General features: G+C 50.8%; 9 protein-coding genes across 9 annotated transcripts; 6 read left to right on the plus strand and 3 right to left on the minus strand.

The window, feature by feature from the left end:
* Window positions 1–3320: 3320 nt before the first annotated feature.
* Window positions 3321–4423, minus strand: rps1 (40S ribosomal protein eS1; the record flags this gene model as incomplete). Its single annotated transcript, XM_056686832.1, has 5 exons — window positions 3321–3464; window positions 3531–4032; window positions 4107–4132; window positions 4186–4270; window positions 4410–4423. The coding sequence occupies 5 exons, from the start codon at window positions 4421–4423 to the stop codon at window positions 3321–3323; spliced, it is 771 nt and encodes a 256-aa protein (XP_056545574.1).
* A 775-nt stretch (window positions 4424–5198) lies between these two features.
* Window positions 5199–5768, plus strand: N7482_004708 (transcription elongation factor 1 family protein; the record flags this gene model as incomplete). Its single annotated transcript, XM_056686833.1, has 4 exons — window positions 5199–5201; window positions 5255–5338; window positions 5396–5534; window positions 5599–5768. 4 exons carry the CDS (start codon window positions 5199–5201, stop codon window positions 5766–5768), a joined length of 396 nt encoding a protein of 131 aa, XP_056545575.1.
* A 376-nt stretch (window positions 5769–6144) lies between these two features.
* Window positions 6145–7048, minus strand: N7482_004709 (uracil phosphoribosyltransferase; the record flags this gene model as incomplete). The annotated part of the gene is made up of 4 exons (XM_056686834.1): window positions 6145–6196; window positions 6246–6423; window positions 6477–6835; window positions 6894–7048. The coding sequence occupies 4 exons, from the start codon at window positions 7046–7048 to the stop codon at window positions 6145–6147; spliced, it is 744 nt and encodes a 247-aa protein (XP_056545576.1).
* A 655-nt stretch (window positions 7049–7703) lies between these two features.
* Window positions 7704–10323, plus strand: N7482_004710 (WAPL family protein; the record flags this gene model as incomplete). The annotated part of the gene is made up of 2 exons (XM_056686835.1): window positions 7704–9974; window positions 10042–10323. The coding sequence occupies 2 exons, from the start codon at window positions 7704–7706 to the stop codon at window positions 10321–10323; spliced, it is 2553 nt and encodes an 850-aa protein (XP_056545577.1).
* A 567-nt stretch (window positions 10324–10890) lies between these two features.
* rhbA (Rheb family small GTPase rhbA) lies at window positions 10891–11661 on the plus strand (the record flags this gene model as incomplete). Its single annotated transcript, XM_056686836.1, has 4 exons — window positions 10891–10945; window positions 11022–11161; window positions 11222–11350; window positions 11422–11661. The coding sequence occupies 4 exons, from the start codon at window positions 10891–10893 to the stop codon at window positions 11659–11661; spliced, it is 564 nt and encodes a 187-aa protein (XP_056545578.1).
* Window positions 11662–12506: 845 nt separating this feature from the next.
* N7482_004712 (serine--tRNA ligase SES1) lies at window positions 12507–14336 on the plus strand (the record flags this gene model as incomplete). Its single annotated transcript, XM_056686837.1, has 7 exons — window positions 12507–12639; window positions 12696–12766; window positions 12855–13016; window positions 13084–13505; window positions 13568–13658; window positions 13715–14083; window positions 14160–14336. 7 exons carry the CDS (start codon window positions 12507–12509, stop codon window positions 14334–14336), a joined length of 1425 nt encoding a protein of 474 aa, XP_056545579.1.
* A 949-nt stretch (window positions 14337–15285) lies between these two features.
* N7482_004713 (D-3-phosphoglycerate dehydrogenase) lies at window positions 15286–17152 on the plus strand (the record flags this gene model as incomplete). The annotated part of the gene is made up of 7 exons (XM_056686838.1): window positions 15286–15581; window positions 15649–15956; window positions 16054–16643; window positions 16731–16773; window positions 16847–16905; window positions 16971–17052; window positions 17124–17152. The coding sequence occupies 7 exons, from the start codon at window positions 15286–15288 to the stop codon at window positions 17150–17152; spliced, it is 1407 nt and encodes a 468-aa protein (XP_056545580.1).
* A 575-nt stretch (window positions 17153–17727) lies between these two features.
* On the minus strand, window positions 17728–19735 carry N7482_004714 (CDC2/CDK family serine/threonine-protein kinase; the record flags this gene model as incomplete). The annotated part of the gene is made up of 8 exons (XM_056686839.1): window positions 17728–18439; window positions 18511–18705; window positions 18774–18987; window positions 19047–19074; window positions 19131–19285; window positions 19341–19437; window positions 19493–19574; window positions 19626–19735. The coding sequence occupies 8 exons, from the start codon at window positions 19733–19735 to the stop codon at window positions 17728–17730; spliced, it is 1593 nt and encodes a 530-aa protein (XP_056545581.1).
* A 524-nt stretch (window positions 19736–20259) lies between these two features.
* N7482_004715 (uncharacterized protein) lies at window positions 20260–20667 on the plus strand (the record flags this gene model as incomplete). The annotated part of the gene is made up of 3 exons (XM_056686840.1): window positions 20260–20379; window positions 20419–20535; window positions 20602–20667. 3 exons carry the CDS (start codon window positions 20260–20262, stop codon window positions 20665–20667), a joined length of 303 nt encoding a protein of 100 aa, XP_056545582.1.
* Between the last annotated feature and the right edge of the window lie 205 nt (window positions 20668–20872).

Here is a 20872-nt window from a genome sequence, read left to right on the forward strand (position 1 = left end):
ATATTATCTATATAATTAAAAGAATTAGGATGAATTCTATATACTATTATTCTATCTTTACTCTTATCTTATAAATCTATAATTAATAGTATTAGGCTTTAATCACCCCTAGTCTCTTATAAATTAGCTAATATAACTAGAATTAGCTACTAAAGCTATTAAGATAATACTATAGAATATACTATTAGATTAATTTAGAGCCTTACTAACTATATATTATATTACTTTGATAGCTAATATATAATATACTAGTCCTAGTATCTATCTATCTATAATAGTAGTAGTTAACTGTTCTCTGGACCCACTGCCTAGGTCTTAGCGCGAGTAAATTATTGAGCGGGCCACCTTGAATTGAGGATTGTTGTAAAATACATATTGTATGGTGTTACTGTACCTCTTCGATATTACCTGCTGCATACATGCCATGGAATCCCATAGAACCCCAATGTGGATCTCTCTACAAATCTAATAACGCGAGAGCCACTTAATGCCATATTTCTGAACGATCTGCCTGGTGGCATTAGCTCTCGTTATCCTATAGAATATAGTCATTCTCGAAATAGGGTTGACCAATAAACATCCCATCAGTCTTAGTATTTCCCATCTCGGACATGGGGACAAATCTTCTAGAATTTGCCGCAATAGAGTTAGCTTGTGAATATAACTGCTTGCGACTAGTGTAAGTGCCGCTAAATTTGGACTAAATATTTCTCCTTTGTTTCCGCCACCTAAGCATCCATGTCTTTCTCAGCCTTTGGCTCAGTCAAGAAAGAACTGGCTCCGTATAATCCTACGATGTCTATCTAGCTATGTAGGTAACTACGGTTCTTCCTTTGCACCATTCCATCCACAAGTCTCTATCTCTCAGTCATACTAATCTCTCAGCATTCCGATGGCTCTAAATATTATCCTATATTGCTCAGCTTTGCAATGTACAAGGGAAAAAAATGCAAAACGAACATACCTCTCTTCTACCTCGCCTTCAATATCCTTAGTGCGGCAGAGTAGGTGAATCTGTGTTATTGGTATTCCGGGGATGTAGCGAAGAAATCTCAATCATACGGAGACCACTTTGCTCTAAGGTCTCGTTAGTGGATGACTCTTTCCCAAGTGGCGGTAGTCTGGATGATATTTTCTTTTGTGCAGTAAGCGACCTAGCGAACATTCCTATGTCATTCTAGCTCAGCACTAGAAACCTGAATTTATCACTAATAACGAACTTGAGCAGATTCTTGACAAGGGTCTCCTTTCGCTCCCGATGATTCAGGCAAAGAATCTCATTGACAGTTTTCTGTGGGTTATATGGGTTGTTTGTAATAATCCCTCTCATGTGTGGTAACTCTCGCCGTACAATAGCCGATATTTTTATCACAGATTTTCCCCACGTGCTGCTTACTCTACATCAATCCGGCTGTAATTTATGTGGGTTTGTATACATTTTCAAAGCGAATCCTTCCGATGATGCCGGATTCTATGTCCCCGTTGAGCCTCGCAGGACTCGCTAGCCAGACTACGGTATACGTCATTCTGATTGTGTCATAGATTCTGATGGTCCGATCTTGGTTAAAGTCATTTGACTCTTTTGTGGCCTGCTTTGATTATGTCGTATAAATTCTCTTGGTGGCCTCTGGTGGACAATGCTATGTTTGCCGTAATACAGGGGGTTTGCTTTGGATTGCTTTGAGAGGAAGAAGGTCATCTCCAGTGAAGGTCAACATGGAGTTCAGGATGAAGATAAAGATGTGCTTTTACCAAGGACGGTATGGGATTTCTACCGCTCAATCGAGGACTCATGGATTGGCCCAGAGGGCATTTTATTGACGTAGCATAAAGTGCCTACGGTTTATTCTTTCATCAATAACACTACCCATATCATTCTGCTCATTCCCAATATACAGCAAGCTTAATTATCTGCACCCAAGCCAAAGTGTATTACGCTGTTGATCATGCAACTACAACAGTACTAGAGAGATGATACTCCCTTGTTCTATGCTCCGCTTGGTACTCTCGTCAGCAAGTACCGTTTGTATCTAGTAGGTGGATTGATTGAAATGAAGTTAATACTGCATACAAACTTGTAACACCGTCTATCAAAATCAATTTACTGTAATTAGGCTGTGTGCAATGGTCAACACAAGACTATAAGAACCCAAATTTGTCGATTTAGCTGTGAACGATCTTGATTGACGAGTTTCTATGTAGTTTCTATAAAGTCTTCGACGTCTAGCATAATAGATTCACCGGCACAAATAGAGACCGAGACAATTGACCTATTCAACTTGGCTATCATCGGTTGGCTACACCTAGCAAGGCTCTCATGTGAACCCCAAGACAGATTTGGAGCCCCGGTGTCGGAGGACATGTTTTCGGAGAGAGCGAATGTTTCACGGCAAGGGCAACATTTGGCCGCTCAAAAAACCTGGAAGTCATATCGAGCGTAATGGTCGGGTTGTTAGGGGAAACAGGGCAGGGCGAGCGAAAGCAGCGCGATTGGGCTCTTGAGCCTACTGTCCTTGCAGCACCGGCCACCTGGCTAGTCACCTAGGGGATAAGCACCTACTAGCGACCCTCATTCCGTATAATTTGCAGAAGTCCACTTCAGTTTTCCGTGGGATTCCACTGAATTCTCGCGAATCATTTTGTAATCTCACGTAGCATCATACGGTGCTATACAAGCTGCATCTTACAGTGTCCCTCATTCGATGCAGCCGGCTTAAGTTTTGATCCGCGCTAAGGCCTTGGCGGCGGGTCCAAACAATATGTAGTTAGACATTGAGACCATTTCGAGAATGACTGTAGACAAGATATACTCACCGCCAAGAAACTATTGCCTGCTTACTCTTGCACGTACCTTTCTCCAAATTGTAGATATCAAAGTGTTAGCGTTTCTAGGACTGCTCTTATAATATAGCACGAGTGACAGTCCAAAGCCTCCAAGCTGGCCAAATCCACAATTGCCAACCATAAGCTAGCTTGCGTCCCGACGGCGAGCGAGCGGGTGATAAAAGAGACAGAACGTGGCCAAGAACCTCGAATCCCCGAGCGGTATCTTGAGCATACTTCAATTACTGGGAGAAGGCGTGATACAACTACGTAGGTGTGAACACGCCATACGAAGCGCAGGTCGAAGCGTTGCAGACTGATCTGAATTTTTAGCTGTCCTGTCTAAACTGGTGACCTACTGGGACGACTGAAGCCCCGCGTGGCGTGATGCAAATCTGCCATACATGTCATGAACTTTTGTGTTTTCCTATGATCAGAAGACAATAATTGCCATGGTTGACCAGTATTTGACACCACTTCAAAATAAAAAACACTCTTTAAACAGTCTCGAGGACCTGCTCCTTGAACTCCCGCTCCACCTTCTGGCCCTTGTCATCAGTAGCCGACTCGCCGTGCAGAGCAAGCAGAGCACCCAGGTCGAACTTGGGGGACTTCAGCAGCTTGACCTTGCGGATGTGGACCTGTAAGATTTCATAATTAGCAACGAAAGAGAGACAGACACACATTTGCTGAGGAAAGCGACGTACATTCTGCAGGGGGTAGATGCCCTGGGTGGACTTCTCAATCTCACGGCCAATCACCTCGGGGATGAGCTTGTGGGTGAGCTGAGACAGAGTGCAGCTAGCGGCTTCACGCTGAATGATCTCAGTCATCTTCTTGCGAATGGCACGGATTTGAGACGAGCGGGCGTAAGTGGTCTTCTTGATCTGGTTGGGGCGTCTCTTGGTGAAGGCAATGGCGAACAGGCGGAGGAGATAGTCGTCAGTGGTCTTCACAGTGATGTTGGCCTCGATCAAGGACTGCCACTTGCGGACCAGGGAGCGCAGCTTGTCGGTGGTGAAATCCAGACCGTGGAAGTTGGTCAGGCAGTTCTTGCCCTGAATCTCATCCACACGGAGCTTGACCTTGCGGAAGGCGTGGTCCTCATCGTTCTGGAGGTCTGCGAGAGAGACCTCGAAGATACGGCCCTTCAGGGAGTCGTTGGCGTTCTTCAGACCGCTGGTGCGGTTGACGAGAGTCTTGCCGACGCTTCAAGGAAAGTTCCATTAGCACACCATGTCAATACTGGAGGGAGATCGACTCGGAAGGGGGTCAAAGCCTACTCGCGGGTCTGGAAGGTCGAGGGGGCCTTGAGAAGATGGTCAGCGGTGGTGCCAGGAAAGAAGTCTTCGAGGGACCAACCTTCACAGAGTACTCATCTTTCCGGGTGAAGGGATCGACGGTTCTCTTCTTGATACCCTTCTTGCCCTTCGACAGGCGCTTGTTCCTGAAAGACGAAAAGGTTAGCGAGGGAGTCGACGTAGATTTTCATGCTAGGGTTGAGCGAAGATAAGGCGAAATGCAAGAAGCAAGATGAAGATAATGATAGAACAAAGCAGAGTGCCGATGAACGGGGAAGCACATACTTTCCAACAGCCATGTTTGCGAGTCGGGTCTATCTGTGTGTTGTAAAAAGACAGACGAAGGGTATCGCACCACGACGCTCGGAGGGTTTCGATATTCAGCTGCACGGGTCGACGGGAGGGTTGAAAACCAAAACCCACAGAAAACTCGGCTAAGCGAGCCAGCGCGGGCCCTACTGCTGACATAACACTGTACCCGATAATCACGTGATACACACTTGTGCCGTGACTCAAAATTCAGCTGATTATATAATATAACATCATTCCCACCACATCGATCCGGCTGAGCCAATCACGTGGCCCAGTTCATACTGGATGTGTCAGGATACATGTAGTACTTCACCACTACCTACGAAGGACATACATAGGTGATTAAGAAGTTCTCAATGGATGAGTCTTGGCTCAATTTATATGGGACTATTTGATCATGGCTCCATGGTAAATCAGATGATGCCTCTGGCGTCCCGTGTCTCTAAAGTACCAGAGTACCATATCACCCATTAGCGCAAGAAAGCGAGCCGGCGACTCTCCAAGTAGGCACAGTACCGTACCGGATCCCATTTAGGAAACCATATCTTCATCGGTATCCTATACATGGGGGATCACGTACGGAGTACGGTATAAATAACTGTTGACACAGCCCTGGTTGGTTAGGTAGCTGAGCTGCGGAAGACCCGTTCTTCCGCCTCCCATTCTCCGCACGAGCCACCCCCTCACCACTCTCCTTCCGCGATTCTGAATCTTCGATCCCCGCTCTCTAGTCCACCGTCAACCTGCATCCGCGCCAGGATTATGGTACGTGTCGCCTAATGATCCGCTAACTCTCCCCCTCCCTTCCCTTCTGAAAGATTTCAGGAGCAGATGCCAATGACCAACTCTCCTCGCAGGGAAAGCGCAAGAAGTCAAGCAGAACACCGCAAGGGCCCCGAAAGGTGCGAGAGACCCGATCCTGCTCGTGTGACTTTGGGTGACTAACCCACCGATCGTAGCGGGAACCACTTGCGACTACCTTCGCCTGTCTCTTCTGTAACCATGAGAACTCGGTCGTGGTCAAGCTAGACAAGAAACTGGGCCTAGGTGACCTGTCCTGTAAGGTCTGCGGCCAGAAGTTCCAGACCGGCATCAATTGTGAGTCCGCTTTTTTCGTCGCATTTTCACCTGCCTCCCATCTGCTCACGACAATTTCTACCAGATCTGTCGGCCGCCGTGGATGTGTACTCTGACTGGGTTGATGCATGCGACGCTGTTGCGAAGGACACTGCCAACCAGTATGACGGGCCTGTGGGTTCGGTAGGCAACAGCAAATCGAATGCTTTGGCCGACGCTGGAGTTGGAGAAACCTACGAGGACGAAGACTATTGAACCGGTTACAGCGGAAAGGGAGAGAAAGGGGCGAACGGCGCAGGCATGGTACTTTTTCGACGAGCACTTTATTATACACCTACGGAGAATTTTTACAACAAACTTCGATCGGATTTGCTTCTATTGCGTGTGCTGCATTGTGCCACCCACGACATCTCGTGTCTTTGAACAGAGTCTGGGGTAGCTCTAGAAGAAAGCCTGTAGACGAGCTAGACTCAGTTCTGTCGAACCCGATAGGAACGGCATGAGGAACGGTCCCCATGCTTTCTCATCAATACGTTTCTAGCCCGGAAGGGCTGCCCAGACGGGGTGAAATCGGAAGAGATTGGAGTCTATGCTGCCGTTGTCCTTGCTAGGTATCAATTGGTAGAAGGCCTCACAGGGTGTAATATCGGTCGCCAAAGTCTCCCAGACCAGGGGTGATATACCTATTAGGCAGGTTAGTATCATCTAGGATGCCAAAAATCACAAAGGGACCGATACTTCTTATCATCCAAACCTTGGTCAATGAATGCGGTGACGACGCGGAGTTTAGGGAACCTCTCCGCAAACTCTGCGACGCCTGAAGGGCTTGCGATCAGGTTCAGGAACAAAATTCGGTGCTCCGGAACCCCCTTCTGCTTCAAGACCTCCACCGCCAAAGTCGCGGAGCCCCCTACAGACAAGTGTTAGTGGAATATGGAGGAGTACTCGGACGCTTGTACTCACCAGTTGCGAACATGGGATCCAAGAGGAGGACCCACCGATCAGCAATATCAGCAGGAAGCTTTTCGTAAAAGAGCTTGGGCATGCAAGTCTCCTCATCTCTCTGGATCAGGATTTTTCCGATGCGGACAGACCGGCAACAGTCCCTAAGTCCCTGCTCCATGGCTTCCCCAGCTCTCATGATGGAGACACCGCAGATCTTCCCCTCAAACTTGACGCCCAAATAAGCCCGACCAACCGGAGTGGTGACAGACTGCTCAACAACGGGGAGGTGATTTAGTCCTTCTTCCACCAACAGCCGGATAATCCGATTGGAATAGAAGATGAAATCTGCACGCGTCGTCCGCTTATCTCTGATCATCCTGTGCGTGCGTTAGACATTCAGCGGCCCCGTCACGCGACATGCTGGAGGATTCTCACGTCAAGAGAGCAATTAGTTGAGGCGTCTGAGAGAGCACATGAACGTTCTCGTAGGAGACCTCCTTGGAGACCGTTGCCGTTGGTTTCTCGCCATCAGGGCGGTAAATGGGACCGACTCCCTGAGCGGGAGACGGAACTGGGTCCTTGCTAGCCATGGAGGTGAGAGTGAGAGGAAAGATGACGTCCAGAGCCGGGATACAGGTAAAGCGAGGTAAAGAGGAATGGGGAATTGGTCAGAGGAAGAGTGTCGCCCGTGTGAGGAGTACACGGACAGACACACGGACAGTACTAAGGGGGGGAAGAGGAGGAGGAGAAGGACGAGGCGGAGGAAGCGGGGAGACATTTCCCTCTTATCTCGTATCGCCTGCATGCGGCCCTCCTCCACACTCGGGACCTTATCGCTGCAACACGCAACATCCAACTCTCCCCCATCTTCCCGGCTAATAAGCGCTACAACCTCAAACCTCTCCGTCCCGCCGGGGATTTTCAGACTTAGACCGTCCTCTTATCTCCCCAATCCACCGGGGATCAACCCCATTCCGCGACCCTAGAACTCCTATTTAGGGCCGTTCGCAGTTACTGGGCTGAATGGCGAAGTTCCGCCTCCTTCCTGTCTTCGCTTGAGACCACAGGGTGTTCCCGCATGTCTTTGTCATTGAACACCAATCTTGCCAATGCCATCCAGTTATCCGATTGATCCCCCGACCTGCCGCGCACGACTATCGCCCTCGCCATTTCCGCTACACGTCTATCCTCCTCCCTGCGTCGACTGAAATGCGAAGCATTCGCAGCCGCCTCTAGACCGCGAAAATGGTGCATTCAGGCTCGCGAAGTCGACGTCTTGTGACTTACGGCTCTTCCTCGAAAGCTCAGTCTCATTTTAACACTGTGTCTGCACGCGCCTCGACCGCTAAATCATCGAAAGACCTCCCTAGTACGCCTGGCTCGTCGCATCCATCTACAGGCGAGGTATCAGGAACCGAGCCTGGACATAAACAAGAAATATCTACAGAGACTGCTCAGGTACCAGAGCCCCGGGGAGCTTCGCGCCTGGTTACCGAGGCCAGCATTTACGATCTTCCGTCATCAGATGAGGGGGACCAGCACCTAATCGTGCAACGCAAGCGCCGGCGCTATGGCGCTAATGGAAATGCTGCCTTAACCCAACAATCCCCTGCTGTGCGACCCATGACTGGTTTTGGGATAGGGGTCGGACCTCAAGATCCTTCCACGAAGTTAGACTCAGCGAGCTCTCGAACTGAGACCTTTTCACCTCGCGAGATAAAAGACGCGTCAGGCCGTGGAAGGCCAGGGCCGCGAACAGGCGGCCGCAAATTAGATTCAGGTTCTCAAAAGACCAAAGAAAGCTTGCCAAAGAATGATTCTCAGGCTCGCCAAACAGCTCAACCCCTCTCTCTCGATACAAATGGACAACCAAGCCAGTCCAGACCCGAGCGAACGTCGTACACGAACATAATGTCTAGTCCAATGGAGCCTGGACCTACAAGTCCCCGAAAGCATACACGCACTCGTGGTGGAAACACGACGCCCACCCGAAGAAGACTGATTGATTCACTGGGTACAAAAGAACAGTCGGCTGATGCCTCATCGAATATTACTACCACCAGCCAGCCACCTTCTCCTTTCACACCTCACAGCCCCAACCGACTGAAAGAACCCCCGCCACCAAATATGTGCGCTCAAACTGAGCCCAAAGACCTGGGCCAGGATACAACTGTCGCGATTTCGCCTCATCTAACCGGCTCGAAAGTCACATATGCCCGCCAGCGTTCGTTCTTGGATGACCTTCCGATGGCAAGCGGGCTTCCTGAACAAAATCCCGTGGATAGTCTTGGGCGGGATAGCCAATTGATGTCGCAACCCCGAAGTTTTGATGATATCCCCCGCGCTCGCCTTTTTGATATCGAGGAGGTCAACAATGATGACGGATCCGTTCGGAGTATTCACGAGCTCCGCCAGGCTGGGGGAAATGCTCGTTACCGGGGTGCTGTCGAGTCTATCTTTGAAGACATTGAAGATCCCCATATGTCGACTTCGGGTCGATGCAATTCGTTCGTTCAACTTTGTGGCAAGTTGCTCGACTCGAAGCTATCACGCCAATTTGTCGAGTGCAGTTTTGATAGGAGGCTGGTTGATTGCCTATCTAGTGACCTAGATATGGTCTCTGCTACACTCGCTTTATGCGTGTTTGGTCTAAGCTCCTTGGGTCGATCTCTACCCTATGTTCTGGCCACCGCTGCATGGCCCAAATTGCTTGATCTGTCGCCCTCTCTCCTTGGGGCCCAGACTGATATCTCCGCCATAACACGCGCTCGAAACAATAACTTGTCTAAGGCAGCTCAGAGATCGGTGCAGAACATATCACCCCGAATCAACATAGCTCTGTTCCCTGATGCATCGGCACCAACGCTTTCGCCATGCCTCATAGCACTGCACTGCCTAAGAGTCACCAGCTCGGCATTCCAGGCAAAGAGCGAAATACCCGGTGGTCTGCCTGCCCCTATGCTGAATCAGCTTGTCAACATTCTGCTGTCTGAAAGCTCTCATATTAGAGGGAAAGTTACAGTCGCCCCAGAGAGATCTTATGTATTGATCACGGGGTTATCCATTCTCGAGATACATACCACTTCCGGGGATCCCGTTCAACGAGATCACCACGATGCTTTGAGTATTCTCGCTGGCATGCACAGCTTGCTTCAAATGGCCAACATGGCTAGCGAGGTGGATGCGGTTCGCCAGCAGCTCCAAATCCTTTATCTTCGAGTGATCTTGAATGTCACTAACAGCAACCCGATCTTGTGCGATAAATTTGCGACTCCAGCGATGGTTGAAGAGCTGGCTGCCATCACGATGGCCAGATTTGGCGATCTAACCGAGGATTCTCTTTCGCAGGAGAACAATTCTCTCGACACCGTGATTTTGGCATTGGGAGCTCTCATCAACCTGGTTGAGCAAAGTGAAGCATCGCGAACGATGTTTCTTAATCCCGCCTGTGTTGCACAATCCCTTCTCGACCAGCTTTTACGCCTCTTTTTAGCTCATGTTGATTCGACCTCCAAGGTACGGCTTCATTCCATCAGCTCAATCATGTCCTCTTTGCAAGATCACTGATCAAGTCTCCCCTCAGGCCCATTCGGTTCTGGAAGTGCACCACAATGTCGCAGTAGGGTATTTGGCTATTCTGCTCCTGGCCCTCTGTCTACATCCGGGAGCCCGTGTGCAAGTCAAAGAATCCCTTCACCCCAATGGACTCGCAGTCATCATGTCAACGGTGAATGAATTCTTACAATATCACCAGAAGATTGAACAAGAATCATATTCGGTCCAGGCAAACCGACGGGAGACAAGTGGGTTTTTGGTCCGGCTCCAGGACCTTATCAGTCAGATTCAACATATCGATGATCAGTGATGAGGACAAGGATGGGGATGCGTGAGGCGTACCATATTTGACAGGCTTTGTTGGGACTGATGTACATAGTAATCGTGCGATTTTTGGGGGATTTGGTTTGAAACGGGACCGCGGAGAATGGGCGGAAAACTTGTAATCGAGGACTGATGGCTGATATACCCTTTGTGACCGCCTATTTCTCATTTCTGCGTAGAAGCAATCCTGAACCTATACTATTCAAGCACCATAGATTCCTCCTGGTAGGCAGCTATGGCTTGAGGGAATCTCAGAATCGTACGGTCGGAATTACCAGGAGGGTCTGGGGGTTGCAGGGTATCTAATCAACTAAACCTAATCAGCTAATCAACCAATCAACTAACTGTTTGCAGCGTTTGCAGGGGCTGGAGCTCTGGGGTGCTTCATGGAACTTTGCCACCCGACCGTAAGGACCACGCTGGTTCCTCCTTTCTCACCCTCATTACAGACGCTCTTCAATTTTTTAGGCCCATTCCCATTGGTCCTTCTTGCTCTACTCATTCTCTGTCTTGGTGCAGCTGAACCCGCTTAAGCCGCTGCACTCCTCCCAAGATGCCTGCCGCACCTAAGCAGAGAAAGATCGCGATTGTCGGCAGTCGCTCTGTGGGTATGCAATCCCCCATCCCTTGTCTTTTGGAGAGGTCATATGGCATGATCATTGACTAACGTCGGTTGAATGCTAGGCAAGTCTTCTCTCACAGTCCGCTTTGTCGAACAACATTTCGTGGAAAGCTATTACCCCACAATCGAGAATACCTTCAGCCGGATTATCAAGCACAATGGGCAAGACTATGCAACCGAGATTGTGGATACTGCAGGACAGGTAGGCAAATTCTCTGGCACCCGGAGCATGTCAATTCGCTGATTGACTCCCTCATAATAGGACGAGTACAGCATCTTGAATTCGAAGCACTTCATTGGCATCCATGGCTATATCATCGTGTACTCCGTCACGTCGCGCCAGTCCTTTGAGATGGTGAGGGTCATTCGAGATAAGATCTTGAATCACCTGGTAATGCTTTCTTCACCCGCCTCCTGCCCTCCAGTCACGCCCAGGATATCTAACTCTTGTTTTTCCGTCAGGGTGCGGACCAAGTACCCTTGGTCGTGGTGGGCAACAAGAGCGATCTCAAGACAGATCAACGACAGGTGACTCTTGATGAGGGCCGACAACTAGCGGAAGAGTTTAGCTGTGGTTTCACCGAGGCCAGTGCCTTCCTCGACTTCAATGTCGCCAAGGCATTCGACCTTATAATTGGAGAGATCGAGAAGTCTCAAAACCCGTCTCAACCCACTGGGAACAATAAGTGCACGGTGATGTAATGCTGCCGTTCCAGGGCCGACCACCATGCCTCACTTCTCCTGTGGCAATGGAAAAGGATGCTTGGTACATATATGGGTTTCAGAATGACTGACATGACTCTGTCCCATGCTTGCTTGTCTCAACTCCACTGGCCCCGGGGCATAAGTCCCATGGGTCAGGTTTCCTGGGTTCTCATATCAGCAGTGGCATGCTGACCTTGGATGTTTTCTACTTCCCCTTCACTTACGCTTAGGCTCTCCCCGTGTGGAGTGGGAAACAACCTAAACGAACTTTTTGAACTGGTATATTCTTTTCGCCGCAATTGTCTATCCCAGGTTGCTCTCTCTGTCTCTTTCTGGATATGGTGGAATGTATGGGCTCGGTTGCATTATTCATGGTTTTTTTCCTCCTCCTCCTCCTCCTTCTTCTTCTTCTTCTTCGTTTCTTTGTTTGTTTACCGGATAGGGGATCGGGATTTGGGTACGCAGCGAGCATAGAATAATCAAATGGCCACGCAGGTCTTCCATGGAAATCTCGATGTCCTTGAACATGACAGAACCCCGGGCCTGGTATGCGGCCCCGAAATTCAAAAGCTATCCACGAGCACTGTCTTTTCAGAGAAGATGCCTTTCGGATGGTCCCTGGTAGAGAGCTGCTGGGCCAAATCCTTGGTGATTTAATCCCTGGTAATTCGTAGTCTCAATTTGTAGTCGAGGTTCCCCATGTGTTTAGTGAAACAGGCGCAAGTCGTGGATTAAGTAATGCCCCGCGGGCGCGCGCGCACTTTCGGAATTTACCCCTCCACAACTGACCGACCGGCCGTTGACTCACTTCCTCCAGCCCTCGATTTCCTCGTTCGCCAACCATGCTCGACCTCAATGACTTCATCGCCGAGCGCGGCGGTGACCCTAACAAGATCAAGGAGAGCCAGCGCAAGCGATTCGCTCCCGAGGAGGCGGTGGATGAAGTGATCGCGCTGTACGAGGAGGCCCGGAGAGGTAGGCATACCCCTTCCCAAAGAACTGTGGTGGATCTCTAAATTCGCTGTTTTTAGCTCGGTATGAGGTTACCCAGATTGGTTCGCTGCTGAATCCGCTTCTCAAGCAGATTGGAATGAAGAAGAAGGTATTATCTGCCCACCGGCTCTGTGAATGGTATCCCCCGCGGAGAAAGAGAAAACTTAGACAATTGCTCATATGTTTAACTTTGACAGAACAAGGAGGATGCAAGTGATTTGATGAGCCAGAAGGCAGACTTGGAGAAGCGCAAGAAGGACTCTGAGGATGCCGCTGCTCAGAAGGAAGCGGAGCGGGACCGCAAGATTCGTGCGATTGGAAACTACGTCCACGAATCGGTGCCTGTGAGCAACAACGAGGTAAGCACCCCTTGGGAAGACTCACAAAGTGGGAAGATTGTCAGACTGATCCGAGAGTTGTCCACAGGATGATAACACGATTCTCAAAACCTGGGCACCTGCGAATGCCGTTATGGAACGCCCCAACTGCCTCTCCCACCACGAGGTCTTGACCCGCATAGATGGTTATGATCCGGAGCGTGGTGTCAAGGTCGTTGGACATCGAGGATATTGCTTGACGGGATACGGCCTGTTCCTCAACCTGGCCCTCGTCAACTATGGTCTGGAGTTCCTCTTCAACAAGGGCTACACCCCCAACCAGCCCCCGCAGTTCATGCTCAAGGACCTCATGGCGAAAACGGCCCAGCTCGAGCAATTCGACGAGGAATTGTACAAAGTCACAGAAAGCGAGGATAAGTCCACGGACAAGTATCTCATTGCCACCTCGGAACAACCTTTGTCTGCACTGCACGACAGCGAATGGCTGCAGGAGAAGGACCTGCCCATCAAGTAAGAACCCACCCTGTATCTCCTCCATGTTGAATTTGGAACTGACCGGGAGGGATTCCCAGATACGCCGGGTATAGTACGTGCTACCGAAAAGAAGCCGGTTCTCACGGGAAGGATGCATGGGGTATCTTCCGTGTCCACCAATTTGAGAAGGTGAGCCCCGTCTTGTTGATATATTTTGTGCCTCAATGAACTCACATTTCGTCCAGATTGAGCAATTTGTCCTGACCAAGCCGGAGGATTCGTGGCAAGCCTTCGAGGATATGATGGCTACGTCCGAGGAGTTCTACCAGTCCCTGGAACTGCCGTACCACGTCGCGGCTATTGTCTCCGGTGCATTGAACAATGCCGCTGCCAAGAAGTACGATCTGGAGGCTTGGTTCCCGTTCCAGCAGGAATACAAGGAGCTCGTGTCGTGCTCCAACTGTCTTGACTACCAGTCCCGCGCGCTGGAGATTCGCTTTGGCGTCAAGAAGGCGACCGATTTGAAGAAGACCTATGTGCATGCCCTGAATGCGACCCTATGTGCTACCGAACGAACCCTTTGCTGCATTCTGGAGAACTATCAGAGAGAAGATGTAAGTTTTTTCTATGGCCCTATCGTGGCCGGTAGGGCGCAACTCGTGTATCATACACACTAACCCGTCATTGTAGGGCATTGAGGTCCCGAAGGTGCTGCGCAAGTACATTCCGGGTGCACCCGAGTTCCTTCCTTACACTAAGGAGCTTCCTAAGGATTCGACCTCGCAAAAGGCCAAGGGGAAGAAGGCGGACAAGCCGGCGGCGAGTGCTGCGGATGCCGCCCAGAAGATGCAGGACCTGAAGGTTTAGGCTTATAACGAACGGGCCGCCGACGAAGACGACGAAGAGATAGGCACCAAGAAGTTCCCCCAAGATTCACTGCTCAGGCGCTACCTGATATCATTGACCTCATCAATCGAGCTCATGGATCCCGTCCGTGGCTTGGTCGGTATGGAAGGACCGTGTCACCGACGACGGTCATGATGGACCTGTCACACTTATGGGTCAACCTATATACTGCTGGTTGATCACATCTGATGGCCACCTACATCTAAGTAGAGAAGAGTAACTTGATTCAATCTATCTGCAATCTAATCCTCTCTGCTCGTACCGAATAATCGGAGAAACAACATCCAAAACACTGATCGTCAAATTCGCCCCACCATGTTGGGCCGGGGCGTTGCCGTTGATTGGCCCAGGTTTATTATATTTTCGTGCGCTGCACGGTGGGCGTTTCTGACTATACAAGTGTACTAAAGTTTTCCGTAGTGACTACGAGTAGTTACGCGTAGTTAATTATCAATCATCCAAGTCGGAGTAGTTCATTCACGCTAGGCCCGCCCTGCGCGGGCGGCAAAACGCAAAAAAAAAAGTTCTCCGCCCCGCAATTGCCCTGCCCCTCCATCACGGCATTTCGCTTCTCGTGAGTCACAACGAATGAGGACCCGTGGAAGGAAAAAAACGGTAAGATAAAATACATAGTGACTCAATGAAACCGCATTTCGAAAAGTGAACCCAATCAACCTTGACGCTGACGCATAGCCATTGGCCTGTGCCTGCGAAGTCTGCTTCCATGACGGTCCGATTCCGGAGACTCGCGGTGAAGCTTATATAATGTGGGCTGGACGACCCGGTGATTCACACCGTCCATACCTTTCATATCTTCATATCTTCATATCTTGAGACCTCGCTTTCACACTCTTTTCTCTTTCCTCCACTCAATTACTTCCTCCACCTCCACCTCCCCAAAACAGCCGTCATGACAACTGCGAAAGATATTCGTCCTCGCACGGACGACCTGGCTGCGCAGGCCCAGTACCTCTCGACCTCGCCCTCCGCCTCCTTCCACTCCCCCTCCAGCCACGGCTCCGCGCTGACGCGGACGATTCCTCTGATCAATGCGAAGCATCTGAAGCCTTTCGCCACCGAGGATATCAAGGTTCTGCTGCTGGAGAATGTGAACCAAGCAGGCCGTGACATTCTGACGCGGCAGGGCTACCAAGTGGAATTCCTCAAGTCGTCCCTCCCGGAAGATCAGCTGATTGAGAAGATTCGGTAGGTTTCCTCTGGGGCTGGGGAGGATCCAATTTGAAGATACACGTTCGCTGATGCTACCATCCAGCGATGTCCATGTCATTGGTATCCGCTCCAAGACCAAGCTTTCCGCGCGGGTTCTCAAGGAGGCCAAGAATCTGATCGTGATCGGATGCTTCTGCATTGGAACCAACCAGGTGGACCTTCAATATGCGGCCGATCACGGTATCGCTGTCTTCAACTCACCGTTCAGCAATTCCCGCAGTGTCGCCGAGCTCGTCATTGGCGAGATCATTTGCCTCGCTCGCCAGCTGGGCGACCGCTCCAACGAAATGCACAATGGTACCTGGAACAAGGTGAGCAACAAGTGCTGGGAGATTCGTGGAAAGACATTGGGTAGGTAGATCTTAGTTGGTTGCTCCTTTGTGTGGTTCTTTCGAACCCCCCGATTTGGTTCATCTCGATACCTGATACTGACGGCTCCCTCCCATAGGTATTATTGGATATGGTCATATTGGCGCGCAGCTATCGGTATTGGCAGAGTCCATGGGCATGTCCGTCATTTTCTATGACGTTCTCAATCTGATGGCTCTGGGTACCGCCCGCCAGGTCAACACTTTGGACGACCTCCTGGCGGAGGCTGATTTCATCACCTGCCATGTGCCCGAGCTTGCCGAGACCAAGGGCATGATTGGCCAGAAGCAGTTCGAGCAGATGAAGACCGGCAGCTACTTGATCAATGCCAGCCGTGGTACCGTAGTGGATATTCCGGCGCTCATCTTGGCTATGCGCAGCGGCAAAGTTGCCGGTGCCGCTCTCGATGTGTACCCCAATGAACCTGCCGGGAACGGCGACTACTTCAACAATGATCTGAACACCTGGGGTGCTGATCTGCGTGCGCTCAAGAACCTGATCCTGACTCCTCACATCGGAGGAAGCACCGAGGAGGCCCAGAGTGCCATTGGTGTTGAGGTTGCGACGGCTCTGACCCGATATGTCAACGAGGGTACCACACTGGGTGCCGTCAACCTGCCCGAAGTAGCCCTCCGTTCCTTGACCATGGATGAACCGAACCACGCCCGGGTGAGTTTCCTATTCTCTGCAATCCTGCAATCAGGCCTCTGCTGCTGGAGTAACTCTAGAGAACGAGACTAAACGGCTGTTTGATAGGTGGTGTATATTCACCAGAACATTCCCGGTGTGCTGCGCAAGGGTACGACCTATTCTCATCCTGCTTGAATGCAGGCAAGCAAACCAGAAAGAAAGAGACTGACATGATTGTGCAGTTAACGAAATCATTGGTGACCACAACGTGGACAAGCAGATGACCGATAGCAGAGGCGACGTGAGTATCCACACTCGGGCAAAGAAGGTAGCAGCATGAACTAACTCCTAATTCACCATGACCAGGTTGCCTATCTGATGGCCGATATCAGTGATGTCAACTCTACGCAAATCAAAGATCTGTATGAGAGATTCGAGAGCCTTTCTTGTAAGATCCACCGTCCCTTTTGCTCTGCCCCTCCACAACGTTACAAGCTCCCATACTAACCAGTCCCGCAGCCCGAATCATGACTCGTATTCTGTACTAGAAGGCGTACTTCCAGACGCGTCATTGTAATCAACTTGACATGTTTGAATGAAATCTCCTGGGCCATTCACACTTGACAAACTCAGGGGAGGGGCCCTTTCAACGAGGTCCCTCTAGGATTGTACTTTGCAAATACCTTTTTTATTACCCCGGCGACGGGGATGCTGTGCTTCATGCGACCAAATTTTACGTGAGATATATAGTTTTGTGCTCGACAATACTTGGTTACCGGAGGCTAGATAAAAGTCATGACATGAAACGGTTTTCATTTTAATGATTTGAGGATACAAGGGCTGTATAGTTGGATGTAGGCCATTCATGTAGAATACATCATCACGGGGGCATTGGGAACCTGATATGAACTCGTCCAGCAACTCCAAACTGGACAAACTCATTTCAATTACTCGCTGGCCTTCGGGAACGCATCTCCCATCCCGTGTATCGAGAATCACCATGGTAGACGGACTCTCTAGCGGATTTTGAAGAGGACGAGGGGAAGAGGAGAACATGAGGAGAGGAGGGGAGGGAGAGGAGGAGGAGAGAAAGCAGCGACAAAGATCCGCTGGGCCCGAAGCTTCACTCTTTGCCCGCATCTCTAAAGCCAGGGCTCCGGCTCCTTCTCCGGGGAGGGTCGCGGCGAAAGTCACGCCGGTTTGCCCCACGCCAATCCTGATTGGATTGAGAGTTGTTGTAGTCACCGGCTTCTCGACCACGATCGTGAGAATTGCCCCCATAGCTCGGAACATACGAGTCAACATTGCTGCCTTGGGGAAATCTTCCACTGGGCCGACCTTGGTTGAACCGGTCTCGCCGCTGGTCATCTCGTCCGTCGGTCCTGTCGGTCCTGCCGGCCTGCGACCCCTCCCACTGCTGATGGGCCGCAGACGGCGGCCGCGGAGGAAGCCCGCTCTCTCGCTGTTGGGGCGCAAAGGGACCCCGTCGGTTGGCGCCCCCTGGGCCGTTTGGTCGGCCGCCGCGGGCGGCCCCCGGGATCCGACTGTGATGGCTGTTTCGGGAGTCTGGCCTCGAGCCGGGCCCGGCCCATCCTCCGGTGGAGGGAGCATCGGAGGAGCCCATTGCCGGCGCCGGAGGCATAGGAGCTCGCTGGTCGCGGAATTTCTTTCGATCCAGTTCGTGGGAATCTTGGAAACGGGGGATCTCTCCGGGTTTCGCGGGAAGGGGAGGTGTGGTAAAGTAGGGATGTTTCAGAGCATCAATTGCATTGATGCGTTTGCGCCAGTCAAGCTTGAGAAGCTCCGTCAGGAGTGAAACGGCCACGGGGCTTTGCCTAATGGTCGGTCAGTCTAGTCTCTTTCACGAGCAGCGCTCACGCTCATGGGAACGTTGGAGATTACACACTCTTTAAATACTTCGGCAAGGTTTCCTCGTTTGTACCCAAAGTTCTTCACTCCATCGCATCCTGGAAGCGAACTCCACCCGGGCATGTTCTCTTCCGTAGGAGTTCCCACCAACGAGAAGATGAGTTGAGTTTGATTCAGATCACTGCTGCCGGAAAGGATCGGTTTTCCCTTGAACATCTCACCAAACACACACCTGAAACCATCAGAAACTGTAGGAAGACGCAGAAAGGTGAAGCAAAGAAGCCAAAAAAAAATTCGTACCCGACTCCCCACATGTCAATGGCGGACGTATACCGCCGGAGTTGCAGTAGCAACTCTGGTGGACGGTACCATCTCGTAACAACCAGCGCGGTATATTCTCTTTTAGCCTCTCCGCCGCCTTTTCCGGGTTGTGGGGCAGGCTCATCAAAGGGTCGTGCAAGACCGAAGTCGGCGATCTGGAGGATGCCCCCATTGCTGATCAAGAGATTGGCAGCTAAACCCAATACCATATTAGCCGAGGTCCAAGATGTAATGACTTCTGTTATCACACACCTTTCATGTCTCGGTGCAGGATGTGGTTCTGCGATAGCCATCAGGTCAATGTTCTCTTGGCTTAAACATAGAAGAGATGCATACCGCATGCAAGTACCGCAAGCCCTCCAGCAGCTGATACAAATAGCACTTGATTTGTGGCTCCGTGAACTGAACAGCAGGGTTTTCTAAAAGTCCTGCTAGGTCATGTTCCATGTAAGGGGTGACCATGTACATGCTGGGCTTTTTGCGTCCTTCGCCTAAGGTCATCATCAGAAATATGCCCGAGAGGTAGGATATATGGCATGCTCTGACCCTTGCTCCGCTCAATCGACATCTCCTTGAGTTGCAATATATTGACGTGAGAGAGCGCTTTCAAGAGTTTGATTTCACGAATCGCCGTAATGGGAAACTATCATCCAGGATGTGAGTGACTGCGGTGAAGGTAATGCAAGCAATGCACTTACCCCTTCCTTCTCATGGTGCATGAGGATCTTCTTCAAGGCCACAATCGAGTTGTCCTTCTTGGATCTCGCTTTGTAGACCTCCCTGCGCACCAGTCAATAAACCCATTGGTAGGAACACTCGACAAAAACATACCCGAAAGTCCCCTCGCCAAGTTTGCCGATGAATTCAAAGTCGCGAATGTTGGAACAGCCGGGAAACCGAAGCTGGCCCTCGCTATCCTTCTCGAGTGAAAGTATAGCCATATTGTCCCTAACGTCTGCCCTAACGGGCAAGGGAATGCGCGGAACGAATTGCCTCGCAGGCTGTGATATGTGTTGGGTTCGATGATTGCTATAAGGGGGAGAGGAGCGTTTTCCGAGAAAGTCAATCGTGCTTCATGAAGTTGGCTAGCGCAGGATGCTGGTGGGTGGTGCTAGTTGGAGTAATGAAGGAGTTCCCGGGGGAGGGTAAGGAGTCTAGAGATAGATCACGAGCCTAAGATCATAGCATGAGATAAGATGAAGACCGGAGGAAGAGACGTAGGCAACCAGCAGGGCTTCAAGTCGCCGGAGATGTTATGCGGTGTCGTCCAGGCCTGGCCATTCAGAGGCCGCGGTAAAAGGGCCGGAGCTGGAATAGGAACAGGAGGCGCGGGGGTGCCTGGGGACCTTGCGCCGGAGGAGGCCAAGAGTATTGTCTGTAGCGTCCAAAGCGCCCCAGACCCAAGTGGCTAAAACTGTTAGACTGTTCGAGGCAATGCGCTGCTGCAAAGTGCAACTCGCCGTGAATGGAAAACGGCGCGTGCCGTCACTGGTCACGTGATGGATATTCGACCTCGCCCGCCAGCCGCTTCTCCTCCAGCAATCTGCCCGTTCGTGAAGCAAACCACTTGCACCACACAAACGCAGTGAGTGGCCCCGATCCCGTCAGGCTGACAATATCTCAGACTGATCCAATTCGTCTAGTCATGGCAGGCAACGCCCACCACCCTATCCATGTCCACCCGGTGCGACCGCTCTACCGCTTCACTGCCACGGCCCTAGGCGCCAGCATGTGGTTCTTCGTATGACTCCCCGCTCCGCCCAATTCTTGGATATGTGGAATACTGACCCTTGAACCCTGCATTTAGCTCATGTACCGAGCCAAGAAGGATGGTGCCGCCCTGCTGGGCTGGAAGCACCCATGGGACCACTGAACGACGGAGTCTGTGTGCCTCGAAACCTATGCGTCTCGCTATAAACCCATGCGCAATTTTGATTGAATCGGAATCAATCAATCATGACGCTTCATCGTGCTTTTTTCTTTGTTTAGAGAGTCCTTGTCCCCGACGGGGTTCGAGTTTGGACAGTTGAAATGTATTATACCATTTCCGTTAGGAGACAATGCGACAGTGAAAAAGA

Source organism: Penicillium canariense (genome assembly GCF_028826845.1).
Source record: "Penicillium canariense strain IBT 26290 chromosome Unknown utg000002l_segment0_segment0, whole genome shotgun sequence".
Taxonomy (NCBI): Eukaryota; Fungi; Ascomycota; class Eurotiomycetes; order Eurotiales; family Aspergillaceae; genus Penicillium; species Penicillium canariense.